Raw genomic sequence first — 20,360 nt, 5'->3', positions numbered from 1 at the left:
TTCCTAGAGATCTGGAGGCAATGCCTGGAGAGGATGGAGTTTGGGAATGCACTTGTTCCCGTTCAGGAATTAATCGTTGACTTCCTCCTAGTAAACCTGGAGTTCAAGTTCAGTGGAATTCAGCATAAAGAGTAGTTCTGAAACAATAACTACTTTTCTTCCTCTCTCATAATACCAGAACGCGGGGTCATCTGCTGAAGCTGGAGGGTGAGAGATTCCAAACTGATAAAAGGAAATATTTCTTTACACAACTCATGGTTAAACTGTAGAACTCCCTGCCCCAGGATGTGGTGGTGGCTGCCAAATTTGAAAGCTTGAAGAGGGGAGTGGACATGTTCATGGAGGAGAGGGCTATTCATGGCTACTAGTAAAAATGGATGTTAGTCATGATGCATACCTATTCTCTCTAGGACCAGAGGAGCATGCCGAATTTATTGGGTGTGGCGGAACACAGGCAGGATGGTGCTGCTGCAGTCGTCTTGTATGGGGGCTTCCTAGAGGCACCTGGTTGGCCACTGTGCAAACAGGCTGCTGGACTTGATGGGCCTGGGTCTCTGATCCAGCAGGGCTCTTATGGCTGCCAACTTGGAAGGCTTCGAGAGGGGAGTGGGCATGTTCATGGAGAGGGGTATTCATGGCTACTAGTAAAAATGGATGCTAGTCATGATGCATACCTATTCTCTCCAGGATCAGAGGAGCAGGCCGAATATATTAGGTGCTGTGGAACCCAGGCAGGAGAATGCTGCTGCAGTCGTCTTGTTTGGGGGCTTCCTAGAGGCACCTGGTTGGCCACTGTGTGAACAGACTGCTGGATTTGATGGGCCGTGGCCTGATCCAGCAGGGCCTTTCTTATGTTCTAATAAAGACAAGCACTGGGGGAATCCATTCCTCCTCAGATTGGAGTTGTGCAGTCCTGGAAGAACCTCCAGGCAATCAGCCCGGCAAGAAACTGCGAGAAAGGGCTTAACTGGATTCAGATGCATGGGGGTCAGGTCCCAGTGGGGGGGGGGGGTCCTAGAGAAGGGGGATTGCCCATCTCTGCATGTTCTGTCCTTATGTTTCATGTAAGCACAGCCTTATTGAATGTGATCCGTCTCCTTCTTGGCACGCGTGGGTGACTCTACGTTGGTAGTTGACCTGCCACATCGCATGTTTGCAAATGTGGCAGATGCTTCGTGGATGGACAGATAAAGAAACCTAAAGGGCTGCACTGCAAAGGAGCCCCTTAACACACTGAGTTCCTAAAGAGCCCTCAAATCACATTCTGTTTCTCCCAAAACTCTTAGTTTGTATGTTTTCAACCCGCAAAGGGAATCACTTGCTCTGTAGTCTTTCTCACCCCCTCCCTCTCTGCATGTGTTTTAGTTCGGTCAAATGACGCCAGTTACGATGAATACAAAAGGGAATAAAATAATAATAAGAAGGTTGGTTTTTATATACCGACTTTCTCTACCACTTAAGGCAGAATCAAACCGGCTTACAATCACCTTCCCTTCCCCTCCCGACAACAGACACCCTGTGAGGTAGGTGGGGCTGAGAGAGCTGTGACTAGCCCAAGGTCACCCAGCTGGCTTTGTGTGTAGGAGCAGGGAAACAAATCCAGTTCACCAGATTAGCGTCCTCCGCTCATGTGGAGGAGCGGGGAATCAAACCCAGTTCTCCAGATCAGACTCCACCGCTCCAAACCACCGTTCTTAACCACTACACCACGCTGGCTATCATTTGCCAGTTTGAAAATATCCACACTTGCGGGGGGGCGGGAGGGGGATAATTTCCATCCCAACGGACAGAGGACCACCGCCTGTCCTGCGGTGCCTTTCCTCTTTGTGCTTCTTTTGGTGGCATTCAGAGGGTTCCCTGGGTAACCATTGTCTGATCTAATTTTTTTTAAAGAAGAAAAGCTCTCAATGCCAGCTCAGGCTTCCTTGGTCCCATAAACTCTAAAGCAATGGCGATGGGGGGGGGGATTGGAAGGAGAGACGTAAAGAGCCCGAGGGGGTGTGATTTATTGAAACGACATGAAAGCCGGGCGAACAGATGACAGGGGCGTTTGGCAGGAGATCTGAGTTTGTCTTCAAAAGGGTGGCTCGGCTTAGTGAATCCTCCGCGCCTGTCCTCTGAAGCATTACTTGCTTTGGCTGATTCGCCTCCCTAAATATTTTAGCGCACGAATCCCCGCTAGGGTTGCCAGTCTCCAGGTGGGACCTGGAAGTCTCCTGGAATTGCAACCAGTCTCCAGATACAGGTGAACTAGGGTTGTCAACCTCCAGGTAATGGAGGAGAAAATAGACACCAGTGTACAATTATCAAAAGATTTAGAAGCTAGTACAGGAGCGAAACACTACATAAGCAAAGTGCAAATAGATTTATAAATAGCTATGTGCAATTACATACAATATGAGACATTATATACACAAGAAGACCTACAAGAAGTCATTCTTAAATATTCATATTTTTAAATGTCCAAAAACGAGGTCCACATTCTTCTTCCACAAGCTAATCTCATGTAGTCCAATGGATGCCAATAGTAATGGAGGATACGGCCGTTTCAAATTCTTGGCAATTTAACAATTCTTCTTCAGTCCTTCAGAAGGCATCTTGCAAAATTTTCTACCAAGTTTTCATTTTCAAATTGTAGGTTATGATATATGTCCCACCACGGGTAACATTCAGATGCCGGTCCCAAGAAGGATAAAGAAGCTCAGTGTGGAAATGCAATAGTATGATTTACTAGTTGCTAAATAGCTAACCGCCCTCTTCAGGCTCCACCCGAAAAATCTCCCACCGGTGGCGAAGAGGGACCTGGCAACCCTAGCCGATAGAGATCAGTTCGCCCAGAGAAAAATGGCCACTTTGGCAACTGGACTCTATAGCATTGAAGTCCCTTGGGGGGACGGGAGGTCATCCCATTGTCTCAGGTCTCCCAGCAAACTGTGGGCCTTGGTCAGTGTCCAAAGAGGCCGGCCTGTGATGCCGGCCCTGGAAACCTACCAGGGATGAGGATAGGGTTGCCACTGGCGGGAGGTTTTGGGGGCGGAGCCTGAGGAGGGCGGGGTTTGGGGAGGGGAGGGACTTCGACGCCATAGAGTCCAATGGCCAAAGCAACCATTTTCTCCAGGGGAACTGATCTCTATCTGCCGGAGGTCAGTTGTAATAGCTGGAGATCTCCAGCTAGTACCTGGCGGTTAGGAAATCCGCACAGGAGCGAAATCAAATTTAAGGGGCAAAAATATCTTTATGTGCGACTGTGTCTAACCTTATACATCAATATTCTAAGTCACCTATAAAATGTATACAACACAGAAATACAACAGTAAAACAAACATACAATCAACCACCTCAAAGGTGAAGGAAGAAAGGGAACAGTTCATATATGACGTGTCTCGGAGAGTACAAACACGTCATATATGTATATGATGTATAAGGTTAGACACAGTAGCATATAAAGATATTTCAAACCAAAAAACAACAATAAATTTCTTTTTTTTTTCTTTTCTTCTTTTTTTATTTAGACGTTATGAAAATGAAGGAGACAAAGTATGACATGTTAAAAAACGTTGACTATTTGAATCCTGTTAAGGGGGTAAAAACATGTATTTTCCTTTTGTTAATAATCTCCCTTACCCTTTTCCCTTTCCTGTATCCCCATTTAATATCAGAAATCAATAAAAATATTTATTAAAAAAAAGATATTTTATATGGTTAGACACAGTAGCGTATAAAGATATTTTTGCATCTTAAATTTGATTTCGCTCCTGTACTGATTTCCTAATTTCCCCAATGCCAGTACAGTGGGGTCTATTTCTCCCCCAGCACCTGGAGGTTGGCAAGCCTAGATGAGGAGGACGGCGGTGGAGACTGCTCCAATCCTACGCCCGTTTTGTTTTAATGGGGAGCGCCCTTGGCCCCGTGGCCGCTCCGGCCGAGCATCAGGCTACCCTCCCAGGGGCATGACGCATCCCCGTCCCATGACAGCTCCTGATTCCTTTTGTTATGACACCTTCCTGGCGGGGCCAGCATCTCTCAGCGTGGGTATCACTCATCCTAATGAGAGTGAAGTGCCCGTTGCCTAGCAACGGCCAGGCTTTGCTGGGGCCTTCCTGCACCAAAGCGGTGGAGGCACTCAAGCTAATGGGCGCTGCCTCCAAATTCGCCACCCTGGCTTGTGTGTGTGTGTTTTTTAATTGAGCGGCAGCGTGGGGAAATGATGCGGTTTCGCCGGGGGGGATCTAGTTGCAAGCAACACCAGTCTTGGGAGGATAATAGGCACGGCGAAATGCCCGTCCTCTGGCACGGAGCGGAGGGTATATCTGTACAGCCGACAAGGCCTGGTCTCTTCATTCAGCAGCGTTGCCGGGTTTTATATTTTTGGGGCTGTCCAATGGCCGTTAGCTGCGCCGAGCCCGGCCTTGGCTGGGAAGAGAGCGGGGTATAAAACGAATTTTTAAACAGGAGGTGGTAGGACCCAACGGCAAGGAGGGAGGATGCCGTTTTAAACGTTCCCCCGTGTTTAAAACAACACCTCCCTGCTGGTAAACAGCCAGTGCTTCAGGGAGAAAGGCTCCAGCCCAACCCTTGCTGTGCTACTTTTCTACTTGCTATATATATATATATATATATATATATATATATATATATATATATATATATATATATATATATATATATATATATATAATTTTCTTATTAAGTCACATACAATTTCAATATTGTCATCTTCATAGTTACCTAAAATAAAACAATTCCAAACTAATCAGCCTGATCAATATTGACTTTTGTATTGTATTTTTTTATTGTATTGTGTCATGATTTTATTTTTGTTTATTTTTTGTTTAATTCTAAAAAAGCAATAAAAAATTATATTAAAAAATACTGACTTCCCCTCTCCCCTCCTCTATCAAATTAATATCTATATAATCCCCTCTGTATTTGTTTTCTAATTCATTATAATTCATTGTAACATTTCTATAAACTACATATTATCTTCCTATATACTTTAATTATTGAATACTTCATCCTTTCAACATTAATCAATTGAATTAGATTAAGTCATAGCCTTTAACATTTCCCATATTTAATTCGTTTTCACAATATGTTATCCATGTCTCCCATTCTCTCACGTATTCTTCATTGTCTTTTTGATTTACTAAAGCAGTGAGTTTAGCCATTTCTGCTAGTGCAAACATTGTATTTATCCAGTCATTCTTGTCTGGTATCTCAGACATTTTCCATTTAGCTGCATAGACCAATCTTGCAGCAGTGGTGGCATATACTACTTTTCTACTTGCGAGGGGAGTTTTTTTTTTAATTAAAAAAGAGACTTCTTTGCAGTCTTGCAGCGCAGTTCATCCTACCACCTCATTCTGTCGTGTGTGCCAGTCGAAGCTTTCTACTGGATTTAAAAAAAAAATCATTCAAACTACTTGTGAAACGATATGTATTTGTAATGTAGACGTGTCCTTTCATTGTTGTTTTATCAGTCCGCACTCCGAGGCCAAGTTCAAACTTAATATTATAAGAAGAGCCCTGCTGGATCAAAATGGCCAACCAAATGCCCGCAAAGAAGGGCATTTTTTGTGTGAAAATGTTTTTTCTTGTTGCCGCCTCCCCATACAAGGACGAGTATTCAAAGATACATTTCCTTTGAATGAGCTTCCTTGTAAACGCTGGTGGACCTTTATGTTGTTTGTCTACTCCTTTGAAGACAATCTAGGCTATCCCATCTTGCGGCTGTGAATTTCACACGAAAAAGACGAAGGGGGAGAAACCTCCGGTAGAAGATGGGGGGGGGGGGGGAAGTGCTAAGCAACAGAGGTTGCAAGGTGTCTATCTAACAACTTGTCGCTGCTACAAAATAGTAGTAACAGTGGTTGCCAGAAATTGTGAGACGTGTATTGCAGTATACATAGGATGAGCAAAAACAAAGTGTAGATAATAGAACACCAAACCACAATGGTGACAGGTCGGCCAACTGGTATCCCGCTTCGATATCTCTTCCTCGGACTGTAATTGTAGCTATCAGAAATGAAGCAATTATCCTTTATGAAATATAGGTAGTATAAGACGATGAAGCCATAAATTCAATAAACATGTGCAGTGTAGAAGGCTATGGGTTGAAGTGAATTTTGCAAACCATTATGCGTTGCATGAAGAATTCGTTTTTTCAGAATTGTATGGTGCCCCTTTCATCCTGGATGTTTTTTTATATCAAAAACATTGTTTATTTTTTATGACATGACCGCCACAAATAATATTTTAGACTCTTCCTGCTTTCCTCGGCTTCTGTCCTTATGACTGACGGCACTCTTTGCTTTTCTCGGGGCCTGCAGGATTTTTCCTACGATGACTCCAAAGTGGAATTCAATGTCGACGCCCCCAACGGGGTGGTGATGGAAGGCTACCTCTTCAAGAGAGCAAGCAACGCTTTCAAAACCTGGAACCGGTAAGGGATTTGCACGACCTGGAAAATTTCCCTTTTCTGTGCTCTGTTTGTAAGCCTTACGGAGGGCATCAGGATGATGGAGAAAAGGGACCATTGATATGATCCTTCAGGGCTCTCGTAATATCCATACGATGCCAAATGGAAAACCGAGTCGGCCCTTTCAGCAAATTCTATCGAAAACCCATTTCGAAAACATGCTGCGGCACCGATGTGGACTAGAAACTTGCTCATAGACCCTCCCCCCCGAATAGGATTGCCAAGTGCCCAATGGTGTTGGTTTACCCGGAAACGACGCGGACGCTCTGGCAACCTCAGCTAAGAGATCACTAGAGTGTCCACGTCGATTCCTGGTTAACCCAGAAGTGACGTAGGTGTGCCGTGCGGGGTGTGCGCTTGTGCCGCGCGGGGTGTACATGTGTGCGTGCCGCACCGGGCGCGCACATGCATCACTCGCCACAGCCAGCCCCAGGAAAGCTCCCACTGTTAAAGCTATGGGCCTGGCAAGCCTACCCCTGAAACTTCTCAATTTCCGCTTTTATTTCTAAGGAGGCCAAACAGCTGCCTGCCTGCCCCCTTTCGGGATTATCCATTTTCACTGCCGTTCATTTACGTTTCTCTCCCTCTCTCCCCCTCCTCTCCTCTCCCCTCCCCAGGAGGTGGTTCTCCATACAGAACAGCCAGCTGGTGTACCAGAAGAAGCTAAAGGTCAGTGAGGACGTCCAGGACGGCATAGCGGATTAGATGTCTTGTCCGATGCCTTGCCGTTCACGAGATTGTGGGAGTGTTCATGGTGTCGTGGAAGGGAGATAGATCAGACCAGTCGGCTGGGTTCCGATCCTATGCTTATTCTCACGGGGCAGGATAGAAAAACCTAGCTTTGCCTGCTTTGCCACTCAGAGCCTGCTATAGGTTTTTATGGTCTCTTAAGCATGGGAGGGAGGGCAGGGTTGCATCAGTGCTTGGCTCTCATGGCCCTTCTTACATGCCCAGGGAAATGCCAATTGCCGCTTTGGGGTCAGGGAGCAATTTTCCTCCAAGCCAGTTTGGCCAGAGATCACATGGTCACACAAAATGCCTTATACTGAATCAGACCCCTGGTCCATAAAAGTACTGTCTACTCAGACCTGCAGCGGCTCTCCAGGGTCTCAGGGCTGAGCCCCAAACTCCTGACTTTTCCCCTCTAATATGGCACTTACGAGAGGTTGACTCACAAGCATATAAGCAATTGTCAAAAGGATTTGGCACAAACGAAATTTTCCACACATATTAACGTGACTGTGTCTTTGCGCTCTTGTTATGGGTTCCCAGGGGCGTTTACTGACATTTCGTTCTTCTCTGCTCAGGACGTCCTCACGGTGGTGGTGGAAGACCTCAGACTTTGTACTGTGAAGCCCTGTGAAGATATAGAGAGGAGGTTTTGCTTTGAAGTCGTCTCACCCACCAAGTTAGTTGTGGGAATTTCCCTCAAATTCATCGAGCTTAATTATCTGTTTGCACGTTACTGCATCCGTTTGCACTTTACTCCATTCAGGTGGACTTTTATTTCATCCAACTGCATTTTAGTCCACACAATTGCACTTTACCTTGTTCAATTGCACTTTACTGCATCTATTTGCACTTTACTGCATCCATTTGCAGTAAAGCAAATGGATGCTCCATTCATGTTGTGATACTGTAACCCCCTAAGTCACTTTCTCATTTTATCTGAACTGAGGCCGCCCTGCCACTTCAGCCGTTGATCATCGGGTTCCTTTTTCCCCCCTCACAGGAGTTGCATGTTGCAAGCAGATTCGGAGAAACTGCGCCAGGCCTGGATCCAGGCGGTCCAAGCTAGCATCGCTTCTGCATACAGAGAGAGTCCCGACAGCTGCTATATTGAGGTGAGGTCAGGGATCGGGGAAGGGACGCTTGTGGTCATTTCTATCCATTTAATAACAGAGCACCATTCCATGTTTTAGAAGCACATCTCCTCCAGCATTTCACAGATAAAAACAGGTACATGCTTGGAACACACCCCTTTTTACATACGCATGAACACATGAAGCTGCCTTCTACTGAATCAGACCCTCGGTCCATCGAAGTCAGTATTGTCTACTCAGACCGGCAGCGGTTCTCCAGGGCCTCAGTCAGAGGTCTTTCACATCACCTACTTGCCTAGTCCCTTTAACTGGAGATGCCAGGGATTGAACCTGGGACCTTCTGCATGCCGAGCAGATGCTCTACCAATGAGCCACAGCTCCTCACACTTCATATGCACACTGTCACACATTGCTAAAGATTCTGCTTCTGCTCCTTCAGTGTCTACTCCCTTCAGCATTTGTTCCCTTAATTGCCAGTCAGGGTTACCAACCCACAGTAGGAGCAAAACAGATTTGTGTCTATTTCTATGATTTATCCTGCATCACCATCTCGTGGTAGAGTTCGGTAGCGCACACAACAAGAATAAATCATAATGCGTGAAATTCACAGCCAGATTTTCTTTTCCTTTCTTTTCTTTTTGGAAAAATGATTTGGTTATCCTCAAAGTTAATAGGTTTATTTTAAAACAAACACGTAAAATTCTGGATAGAAATTAAAAAACTTTTTTTAAAAAATGAGGTAGGTGATGTCTGTCATGGCTGGGGAAAACGGCACGCCTCAAGATGATGTTGCTTACGAAAATCTTATCTGTATTTGAGAATGTTCCCATCAATACTCCAATTAAAATCCTGAATGAATGAGAAGAAGATGTCATAAAATATATCTCATCTAACATAAAACTTAGGGTTGCGTTAAGCACACTTCAAAGATTTTTTTAAAAAGATGGAACACTGATATTATCAAGCAGTTAAATTTAAAAATTCCTATAACTGAAGTTCCCTTGTAATGAAGTTCCATGGTATGTCTTAGAACAAGAAAGCTTGAATGGTCCTTTGTGTCATCTGCCTTGATTCCCCACCCCTCCACATGAATGGCGGACTGTGATCTGGAAAACCAGGTTTGATTCCCCACTCCTCTACATGCAGCCTGCAGGATGACGTTGGGCCAGTCACAGTTCTCTCAGAACTCTCTCAGTCCCACCTCCCTCACATGGTGGTTGTTGCGGGGAGGAGAATGGAAAGGCAATTGTAAGCCGCTTTGAGACTCCTTAAAGGTAGGGGGAAAGTGGGGTATAAAAACCAACTCTTCTGCTTCTTCCGAAAGGTAGAGCAAAAGTGGGCTATAAAAACCGAAGGGAAGGTGATTGGAAGTCGGTTTGATTCTTCCTTAAGCGATGGAGAAAGTCAGCATGTAAAAACCAACTCTTCTTCTTCTTCTTCTGCCTCCTCCTCCTCCTCTTCTTCTTCTTCTGCCTCCTCCTCCTCCTCTTCTTCTTCGTCTTCGTCTTCTTCTTCTGCCTAGAACCTCTATCACAGGGCTAGGGCATATTTTCTCTCACTTGCTAGCAACCCGACTTCACGTTAAAAACAACAACAGGTATCCTTTTCTGTGACGCACCGGTAGAAGCCTTTGCCTCCTTCTTTCCCTGCAGAGGTTGGACCGAACCGCCTCTCCTTCCACCAGCAGCATCGACTCAGCGACCGACTCACGGGACCGGAGCTCCAAGGGGGAGACCATTCTGCAGAGGGTTCAGAGCATCCCCGGCAATGACCAGTGTTGCGACTGCGGGCAGGCCGACCCCCGGTGGGCCAGCATCAACTTGGGCATCTTACTATGCATCGAATGCTCAGGGATACACAGGTACTGGTCGTTTATGCCCTTCGAGACCCCAGAAGAATCACGCCTATGCCACACCTGTAGTTACTCTCTGCTCTGCATCTCCCCCGTAGGAGTCTGGGAGTCCATTGCTCTAAAGTGCGGTCCCTCACGCTGGATTCCTGGGAGCCGGAATTACTGAAGGTCAGTATCGGGCCACCAAGGAAGGCTCTGCAGAGGAAAGCAATGGCAGACCCCCTCTGCTTCTCACTTGCCCGGACAGCCCCTTGCTGGGGCAGCGGGAAGTTGGTTGCGACTTGAGGGCACTTACATACGCACGTAACCCTTTTCGCCTTTCTTCTTTGCCTACAGCTGATGTGCGAGCTGGGGAATGCCACCATGAATCAGATTTACGAGGCACAGTGTGAAGAGCTGGGACTCAAGAAGCCCACTGCTGGCAGCTCAAGGTATGGTTCGGCCCACTTCAGTCCTGCCCTCCACCCTATGATTCCCCAGAAGGACCTTTGGAAACACTTTTTGATTTTCCATATGAGAACACCCCCGCCAATGCACACATCCTTCTGCTCCTGGTTCTAGCTGATTGGTCTGTTTCTGCCCTCTCATATCATATCTGTATTCGTCAGGTAGAGAGCCAGCGTGGTGTAGTGGATAAGAGCGTTGCTTTGGAGCGGTGGACTCTGATCTGGAGAACCGAGTTTGATTCCCCACTCCTCCACATGAGCGGTGGAGGCTAATCTGGTGAACTGGATTTGTTTCCCCACTCCTCCACATGAAGCCAGCTGGGTTACCTTGGGCTAGTCACAGCTCTCTCAGCCCCACCTGCCTCACAAGGTGTCTGTGGTGGGGAGGGGAAGGAAAAGTGATTGTAAGCCGGTTTGATTCTTCTTTAAGTGGTAAAGAAAGTTCGCATATAAAAACCAACTCTTCTTCTACTACTACTACCACCAAATCAGACCTTTAGTTCACCTGATCGACAAGCATACCTTGGAGATATTGCAAGTTTGGTTCCAGACCGCCGCAATAAAGTGAGTCGCACAATTTCTTTGGTTTCCCAGTGCATATAAAAGCTATGTTTACACTAAACTGTAGTCTATCAAGTAGTAGTCGAAGAAGAAGAGTAGGTTTTTATGTGCTGATTTTCTCTATCACAAGGAAAAATCAAACTGGCTTACAATTACCTTCCCTTCCCCTCCCCACACCCTGTGTGGTAGGTGGGGCTGAGAGAGCTCTAAGAGAACTGTGACTAGCCCACCTATCTCACAAGGTGTCTGTTGTGGGGAGAGGAAGGGAAGGCAATAGTAAACAGTTTGAGACTCCCTGAAGGTAGAAGAAGAAGAAGACTTGGTTTTTTATATGCCGACTTTCTCTGCCACTTAAGGGAGACTCAAACCGGCTGACAATCACCTTCCCTTCCCCTCCCCACAACAGACACCCTGTGAGGTAGGTGGGGCTGAGAGAGTGTGACTGGCCCAAGGTCACCCAGCTGGCTTCATGTGTAGGAGCGGGGAAACCAACCCGGTTCACCAGGTTAGCCTCCTCCGCTCATGTGGAGTAGTGGGGAATCAAACCCGGTTCTCCAGATTAGAGCCCACCACTCCAAACCACCGCTCTTAACCACTACACCATGCTGGCAATTGGGATATAAAAACCAACTCTTCTTCTTCTTCCTGGAGGTTGGCAACCCTAACAGTCCAAGAAAGGGCCTCTTTCCTAACACCTCCTCTGAGATCCTTTAATTGGTAGGGAGCAGACTTGGGACTTCCTCCTTCTGCACATAAAGGATATGTATTAGCATTGAGCTTAGCGCCTTCCCTGTTGAAACTGTTGTAGCATCAACTCAGAGACCAGTTTGGGCTACTCAGGCTGGCAGTGTCTCACCCAGGTCTCAAGCGGAGGACATTTTTCAGCCTTGCTTTTGACCGGCGACGCCAGGGATTGACCTGACACTTCCTGCCCGCGAAGCAGCTGCTGTGCCGCTGAACTACAAAGTTCCCGCCTAGCCTTGAAATGCCCCAGAAGTGTTACAAAGGCTGAAATGGTCTGCCCTCTCCGGACGGCGGACAGGAAACGGGTATGATCACATTCAATCTCCGTCCCCCCAGGCAAGACAAAGAAGCTTGGATTAAAGTCAAATACGTCGAGAAGAAGTTCCTGAAGAAGCTGCCCAGCGCGGAGACCCTGGCCGAGAACGAGAGGAAGCCCCGGCGCTGGAGCGTGAAGAAGTGCCAGAGGCGCAACAGCTCCACGAAAGCCCCCACCGCCCGTAGGAAGTACCGGCACGAGGCAGGAAATGCATCGCCCGCTGCGCACTCTTCAGGTGAGGAATAGCCGCTCGCCTTCTTCCTCCTTCCTCTGGTCTGTCCAAGGGCTGGGTGATGGAACTGTTCTAGAACACAGGGTGAGGGAGACAGCTGCGGTTTGCTAGAGCTGGGTGGAAGGATGGGAGGACTGAACTACTCTTACTGTAAAAAACTTTTCCCTAATATCCAACCGGTACCTTTCGGCCTGTAATTTAAACCCAATATTGCGAGTCCTGTCCTCTGCCTCCCACAGGAACAGCTCATTGCCCTCCTCTAAGGGACAGCCCTTCAAATACTTCAGGAGAGCAACCCTGTCCCTCCTCAACCTCCTCTTCTCCAGACTAAACATTTCCAACTCCCTCAGCCTTTCCTCATAGGGCTTGGTCTCCAGGCCCTGGATCATCCTCATTGTTGGGGCAGATGATTTTACTGGCCACATGGACTTTATCCTCTCCTACTTGTGATGGTGCCAAAATTAATAATTACCTGGTTTGGTATAAACTTGTCTCCCTCGTAATGCTTGGTGGTGTTACAAATTGAGTGTCGTGTCCCTAGGGATACTTCCAAAAATTTTCCTCTTCCTAGCCTTGTTTCCCAAATGGGACCAATGACTTAGGAATTGTTTGTTCTGTTTTGTGTGGCTGAATGATTGGCATTGCACTGGCGCTCATGCAGTTTCCCAGAGTTTTCAGTTCCTTCATTTCATATGTATCCTTTCCCTACGCTTTACATTACCAATTCTCATGTGTGCGTTGATCCAACAGTACGAAAAGGTTATAGTGGCACCAAAAATTGTGTGTGTGTGAGCGTGTGATGGTGTACCATTGTTCAGGAGTACATGTGTACCATCAGCAAAACATTGCCCAAAAAGTATCTTGTGAAACCAAATCGAGGAATTTTTTTTTGGGGGGGGTGGAGCGGTGTTTTATCAGTGTGTGCATGCTAACTAGTAACATGGTCAGGGGAAAGGTGCAAATGAACTGCTGGAACCTGGCGGTGCATTGTACATCCTTCAGTTTCAGAGTTAATTTTAGACATTCTCTGAATTAAACCAGAACTAAGAGCCCCGTAGCACAGAGTGGAAAGCTGTAGTACTGCAGTCCAAGCTCTGCTCACGACCTGAGTTCGATCCCGACGGAAGTCGGTTTCAGGTAGCCGGCTCGAGGTTGGCTCAGCCTTCTATCCTCCCGAGGTCGGTCAAATGAGTACCCAGCTTGCTGGGGGTAAAGGGAAGATGACTGGGGAAGGCACTGGCAAACCACCCCGTAAACAAAGTCTGCCTAGGAAACGTCGGGATGTGACGTCACCCCATGGGTCAGGAATGACCCGGTGCTTGCACAGGGGACTGTTACCTTTGCCTTTTAAAGAGAGAAGTACTTGCACTATAGAGGAAAGGAATGGGGGAAATATGCTCAGCTCTACGTTTACCTGAGGAATTCTTTTCCCTTTTGGAATGTAATGTGAATGTGGTATGTGCTCGATTAGTTTCTGGCTAATCAGGTATCTAATCAGGTACATTTAGTATGTGCGGAAGTCGTTTAATATTAACCCTGTTATCTTAATGAAGCTCTGAGCTTCCATAAAACTATGTGAACTTGGTAAATGGGTGTACTAGAAAACAGTGCCTGAACACAGAAGCCATGGGCTGACCAAGTCTCCCCTGTGGCTCTTGAACCAAATTATACTTTCCCGTGCCAGCAGAAGCAGCAGACGCTTGCGACAGTACAAACTTGGAAAGAACTCTTGTAAAAGAGATGAGCTTTTTCCCAAAGGTTTGCCAAGGAAGCTCGCCGATGCTGAGCCGGTTCTGAGTCGAGCACTGAGAAACTTGAAATGAAACGAATTGAAATGAAATGAACAAAGCCAGCCATGAATTGATCTATTTATTTGTTGGGCACATTTCTAAGCCACCTCCCCAAAGCACCTGTCAAGGTGGAGAGGGGCCTGCAGGGAACCAAAACTGCTCGTGATAAAGACAGATACAAAAAGAAACAAATGAGGGGGCATTGACTTGCCCCTCGTTGAAAGGAAACAGTTGGTGACTTGCCCTGTCTCCATTCGGGCACCCCCAGCTTCCCCCCCCCCTATTAAAGTGTCCCTGTTTGCAAACAGCTGCTACCCTGGAAAGAAAGTTTCGCCGAGACTCCCTTTTCTGCCCCGACGAGCTGGACTCCCTTTTCTCATACTTCGACACCGGCGCTGGATCTGGGCCACGCAGTAAGTAAAGCTAAGCTGTCCCTGGCTTTGCGCCGGCTGAGCTTTTCCCTTCTGCCTTTTCCAGGGCGCGTGCTTTTGAGTTGCAGCCGCGAGAAATATTGGACACAATGAAAGCGAGCGAGAGAGAACGAGTCAGTTACTTTTAACCAACCTCAACTTATAGCCTTTTATTTTTTTTCTTCATTGCACCTTTATCATTTTTTGGGGAGGGGTGTTTTCTATTTTGGTGGCCTGGGCTTCTTTTTCTCCATCCCCTTCCTTTTCTCGCCAAACCTTTGCAAATGGCCAATTTTCTTTTTTCCTTCTTTTGGTCCTTTAAAGGGAGACAAGATGCTGATTGCTGCATTTTTTTAAAAAACAAATGTGCCTGTGACAATGAAACCCCCCCTCACATTCCGTCCACCTTCCTCTTAGGTGGCAACCACATCTCTATGCAGCAACCCCTGGCAGCCGGCCCCTGGAGTGACAGTGGCAATGGTCCCGGTAGGAGCGGTTCACCGTTCCTCCTGGACGGAGGTAAGGGGATGCCTTAGCAGCATAGTGTTGGTGAGAGACTCACGGCCACCTCGATGGGTAGCTATTACCTGTGCTAAGTTGAGCATCCATGTTCAGAGGCGGTGTACCTGTGGGTCCCAGAGGCTGGGGACAAACAGCCTTCACAACCAACTCAGGGGCGTTCCGGAAGCATTTGGCTGGCTGCTGTTCGAAACAGGACACTAGACTAAATGGACACTTCATCTGATCCATCGGAGTTTTTCTTATGTCCCTGTTCCATAGCACACGGTGTTAGCTCGTGCATGAACACTAATGGTAAAGACCACAATGTGGTGATTTTAACCTATGCACATACTACAAGGAACAGCCCTCACCTTGAAGTCCTGCTTGTGAGTTCTCTAGAAGCCTCTCACTGTCTTCTTTTAGCTACAAATTGCTGGCCCATGTAGACCCTCAGCCTCAACCAGTACGGCATGTATTATGTTCTTATAAAGGATGAGATACATTTACGGCAGATACAGCTGTCATCAGCTATTCGCCTTGATAGCTAAATGGAACCTCCACATTCAAAGGCAGTATAGCTTGGTGGTGACAGGTAACAGGGGAAGGCCTGCTTGTGGAACACCCGGATGCTGAACTACGTGGAGCTTTGATTGGATCCAGCAAGACCATTAATTCAAAAATTCATGGTAGTTTGTCCGCATCTATTTACTATTAGCAAAGAATTGAACCCCCGTTCTTGGAGACTGCGTATCTGAATGAGAGAGGGGGCAAATGGCGGAGTAGCACTTTTTGTCTTCATGTCCTGCTGGTGGGCTTTTTTTTTGGGTGGCAACTAACTGGCCACTATTGGAACCAGGATGTTGGACTATATGGACTTTTTGTTTGATCTAGCGGGGCTGCTCTTATGTTATTGTGCTTTAGTGTATGTGTTATGATAGTTCATGCGTGCACACTATACAGCAAGATCTGATCTTGTTAAAGGATGACCGGCGGGGGTGTCAAACATAAGGCCCGCAGGCCAGATCCAGCCCCTTGAGAACTCTTATCCGGCCCGTGAGCCAGCCCAGGCAGCCCCCCCCCCCAATCTGGGCTGGCGAGGCATGGCCTGGCCAGACCAAGTAACATTTACTTCATATCCGGCCTTGTAACTATTGTGTTTGACACCCCTGATGAAGGGGGTAGACCTTCTCTGGTTTTGGGCTTCCCAAAGGTTGCTGGTCGGTCACTGTAGGGAACAGGATGCCAGACCTTTTGTCTGATCCGTCAGAGCCATTTTTATGTTCTTTAATTCCCACAAAGGAAGAGCTCGTTGGAAAATCCAGGGGACCACAATCAAAGGACCACACTAGTTTGCTGCCTAATGGGGATTTGGGGGTCTGTGTTTCTCAGACAGGAGTCCTGCACCACGTCTCATGAACGTAGGGGTTTTTCTAAAGCAGATAATGTTATGGTGGAAAGAGGAAGGAGGGAGGAGATTTTGGCACTCAAGGGGAAGAAAGTCCAAAATCCCAAGAGACATGTTTTAAGTAGCGTTTTGGATCCTGGATGGGAAAGTCTGCAATGTGGGCTGGGAGGGATGATCCCAGATGAGCCCCGCAAGGTGGGCATAGAGGGCATCAGAGAACTACCCAAGCTGGCCAAAAGAAGAAGCAGCTTCTCAACGCTTTCTCAGTGCCAGGACAGCATCTCTGAAAGCTGAAGCCTGAACGTTACATTTGTCCATTCTGTGGAGTTTGCATATTGCTGAGCTGTCAAATACTTTGTGTAACCCCCCCCCAAGGGAAAATTGAAGCCACTGACCTGCAGCTGTGCCCTTGGCAACGTCACCTTGCCCTTTTTTGGCTTTTGGCTTCTCTATATGCAATTGCCTGGTGCTTTTAGACGGAATCAAGAGCCGATCCGTTGCTTACTGGCTTTCTAATGATGTTTAACCTACCCAGAAACCAGGGAAGACAAAGAAATGTTGGAGTTTCCCTTATGACACCATAATCCTGTCCCAAAGGGCCCTGGGGTAGGTTTACCCCACCCCCTTAGTTCATCTCAGACACCTTTTCGATTCCGTAGGTGGTTGTTTGCTAGGGGGACAGTGCTGTGTTTGCCCAGCAGGTGGTGGACTTGCGTTCTCAATGTGTTACCAGAGGATGGGGTGGATAGAGGGGTATATCTGAGTAGTACCCACATATTAAAATGCACTTGGTTTGTCTCTTGTTGGCCCCGCAGGTCTGAGCAGCGACAGCGGGCTTGGCGGCAGCACTGACGGAAGCACCGACGTCCTTGTGTTCGGCTCAGTAGTGGACAGTGTCACGGAAGAAGGTACGTGCATAGATTCCACTTGTCCATTTAGCTGAGCATGGTCAACGTTGGCCGTGGTACTTCAGGGCCCTAGGCAAAGGAAGGCCTTTCCCAAGACTTGAGATCCTGGAACTGGGGATCCTGAGGCTCATGACATTCTGTGTGCAAAGCATTTGCTCTGTCTCCGGGCGTGTAGCGAGAAGTCCGAGCTTCATAGGTTGTCCACGCCAACATCTTATCCCAATCTTTTCTTCCTCTCCTCCCACCCCCACAGAATGCGAGGTATCGGAAGAGTCCAGCGGAGAAGCTGAAATAGAGCAAGAGGCCTCCGACTTGGAGGATCTGCGGGAGCTGCACCCCGGCTTACTGGTTTACAAGGCAGCACGGGCCAGGAATTTGCCCGTCATGGCAGAGGCACTGGCCCACGGCGCGGACGTCAACTGGGTGAACGATGAAGATGAGAACAAAACCCCGTTAATCCAAGCTGTAATGGGGGTAGGAAATCTCTGTGGTCATGTCAAAGCCGGATCTGAGGGTTCTGTGTCATGCAATTATCTTGTCGTTTTTGCTGCTGTTGCCTCGTCCGTATGCATGCTGCTTTACAGAGTACGAGGAGAATCTCTCCTCTGTTTGGGGCTTTTTGTGTGCGTGTTAAAAACAGCGGTGGAAAGTGCCGTCAAGTTGCAGCCCGCTTGTAATGACCCACCCCCCGGTAGGGTTTTCAGGGCAAAAACAGAGGTGGTTTGTCATTCCCTGCCTCTGCGTAGCAACCCTGGCCTGCCTTGGTGGTCTCCCATTCAAGTACTCACCAGGGCTGACCCTGCTTAGCTTCCAAGGTCTGATGAAATCAGGTTAGCCTGGGCCATCCAAATCAGGGCATTATTAATGATGTCTCAGGCGGGGGGACGTCAATGTTGTATCACTTTGTTTTTACCCATTTAACTATTCTAGATTCCGCCAAAGAATCTTGGGAGCTCTACTGTTGTCAAGATGCCAAGAGATAGCCCGAGTCCCCCCGTACCAAACTACAATTCCCAGGGTCCCTAGGGGGAGAAGGAATGACATGCAACCTGTCTGTTGAGACGCCCAGAGCATTGTCTTAATTTCTCCCTCCATCTCCAACAGGGCTCCTTGATCGCTTGCGAATTCTTGCTCCAGAATGGAGCGGATGTTAACCAAAGAGATATCCGAGGGCGTGCACCTCTGCACCACGCAACGTATTTGGGCCACACTGGGTAAGTTGCTTGCTCTGTGTCCTGGTAAGGTGCCAATAATGCTGGTTAAGGCTGTGGGCAGGAGGGGGTGGGGAGTAAAGGGCAAAACCCATTTGGAGACAAGGACATCTGCCTTTCCCACCTGGGGTAATAGCACAGATATGGCTAACACCGGTTCTCCCGTGTATCACGTGGATCGGCTCGCTTATGTAGAATCATCTACTGCAGGCCTGCCAAATTGGTGACCCCCCCTCTTCCCCCAGACAAGTCTATCTGGTATTTCATACCAGATAATAATTGTAGGTTCTGTGCGGGGATGAGTAGATTCCTGCCACTCTGTTCTGTAATTGTACCCGGATTTTCGTTCTGCTCTGAATTCCACTTGATGGGATGATTCTTCCTCTGACCTGGATTGTTTTTGTGTTTGGCAGCCAGGTGTGCTTGTTCCTAAAGCGAGGAGCCAATCAGCACGCAGTCGACGAGGATGGGCAGGACCCTCTCAGCATTGCAGTCCAGGCCGCCAATGCGGACATTGTTACCTTGTAAGTGAATCTCAGCCCTGTTGGAGCCCCATCTGGCTTGATGTGACCCAGTGTTCATTTTGACCTTTACAACATAAGCGGAGGACGCTAATCTGGTGAACTGGATTTATTTCCCCACTCCTCCACATGAAGGCAACCTTGGGCTAGTCACAGCTCTCTCAGCCCCACCTACCTCACAGGGTGTCTGTTGTGGGGAGGGGAAGGGAAGGTGATTGTAAGCCGGTTTGATTCTCCCTTAAGTGGTAGGGAAAGTTGGCATATAAAAAACCAACTCTTCTTCTTCTCTCACTACCGTGAAGTAGCAAGTAGTAGACATTGCAGGTCCCTCTCTGTCTCCATGCTCTTAAGAGGGAGGGTATGCATACATGCAACTGAGAAGTCCTCTTGTCTTGAGCGCCCTGAAAGCCAAGCCTTTCCTGCTGATTAGCACCGAGTGCTTCAAGACTAACCAAGTCTTTCCTCATTGTTTCTTGCAGATTGCGTCTGGCTCGAATGAACGAAGAGATGCGTGAAGCCGAGGGTCCCTTTGGTCATCCAGGTCAATATCCCAACAACAGCCCCACAGAGCTCCAGTACCGAAAGTGTATACAGGAGTTCATCAGCCTTAACATAGATGAGTGTTAGTGACGACTCCCGCAACCCTGCTGCCAACTCTTCTTCCTCTTTTGGGTCGAAATTTAAGGATACCGACCGAGCCCAGGAAAAAAAACAGCTGTAGATGTGTGTCTTGAGGGTGGGGTGGGATTTGCCGGTGGACGGTCTCAGTTCTGATAGCAAAGAGAGGATTGGCTGAAGGTCGCACAGGAAGAGAGAGAGAGAGAGCAAGAGAGTGAGGAGGGAGAACCTTTAAAATAAATATATCTGTAAATTTCCATATCTAAGTCCAGGGAAGTCTCTTTTTTGGGGGGGACATGCAGGCAGATTCGTTTTGGGAGAAGGGTGGATCAGAACTGAAACATCAATTGCGGTATGCAAGTTTACAAATGTCAAGGAACTGAACCAGACATCCTCAGATATGGCCTTCCTTCTCTGTCTCTCTTGCGCTCTTCTCTCACTTTTCCCAGCATTGGGGGCTGTCAGTTTGGGACTGGACTCCGTAGTTGGGGGACGAGGCCATTCGATGCAAAAACTACCAGGTGGCTTGGCGTAGGATGCATTT

At 47.6% G+C, this 20,360-nt stretch overlaps 1 protein-coding gene across 1 annotated transcript in view; it reads left to right on the top strand.

The window, feature by feature from the left end:
- Positions 1 to 19,903, top strand: part of ACAP3 (ArfGAP with coiled-coil, ankyrin repeat and PH domains 3) — a 121,004-nt gene extending 101,101 nt beyond the window's left edge. Inside the window, exons 11-25 of the mRNA XM_056864841.1 lie at positions 6,330 to 6,442; positions 7,096 to 7,147; positions 7,786 to 7,886; positions 8,211 to 8,322; positions 9,954 to 10,162; positions 10,252 to 10,321; positions 10,490 to 10,584; positions 12,241 to 12,455; positions 14,551 to 14,655; positions 15,070 to 15,171; positions 17,374 to 17,466; positions 17,720 to 17,940; positions 18,571 to 18,680; positions 19,091 to 19,201; positions 19,678 to 19,903. Coding sequence (XP_056720819.1) covers positions 6,330 to 6,442; positions 7,096 to 7,147; positions 7,786 to 7,886; positions 8,211 to 8,322; positions 9,954 to 10,162; positions 10,252 to 10,321; positions 10,490 to 10,584; positions 12,241 to 12,455; positions 14,551 to 14,655; positions 15,070 to 15,171; positions 17,374 to 17,466; positions 17,720 to 17,940; positions 18,571 to 18,680; positions 19,091 to 19,201; positions 19,678 to 19,825 — 1,857 coding nt within the window. The 3' untranslated portion in view covers positions 19,826 to 19,903. The remainder of the gene's footprint in view (positions 1 to 6,329; positions 6,443 to 7,095; positions 7,148 to 7,785; positions 7,887 to 8,210; positions 8,323 to 9,953; positions 10,163 to 10,251; positions 10,322 to 10,489; positions 10,585 to 12,240; positions 12,456 to 14,550; positions 14,656 to 15,069; positions 15,172 to 17,373; positions 17,467 to 17,719; positions 17,941 to 18,570; positions 18,681 to 19,090; positions 19,202 to 19,677) is intronic.
- Positions 19,904 to 20,360: the final 457 nt, after the last annotated feature.

Source organism: Euleptes europaea, chromosome 19 (genome assembly GCF_029931775.1).
Source record: "Euleptes europaea isolate rEulEur1 chromosome 19, rEulEur1.hap1, whole genome shotgun sequence".
Taxonomy (NCBI): domain Eukaryota; kingdom Metazoa; phylum Chordata; class Lepidosauria; order Squamata; family Sphaerodactylidae; genus Euleptes; species Euleptes europaea.
This window is presented reverse-complemented; position numbering and strand designations above follow the sequence as displayed.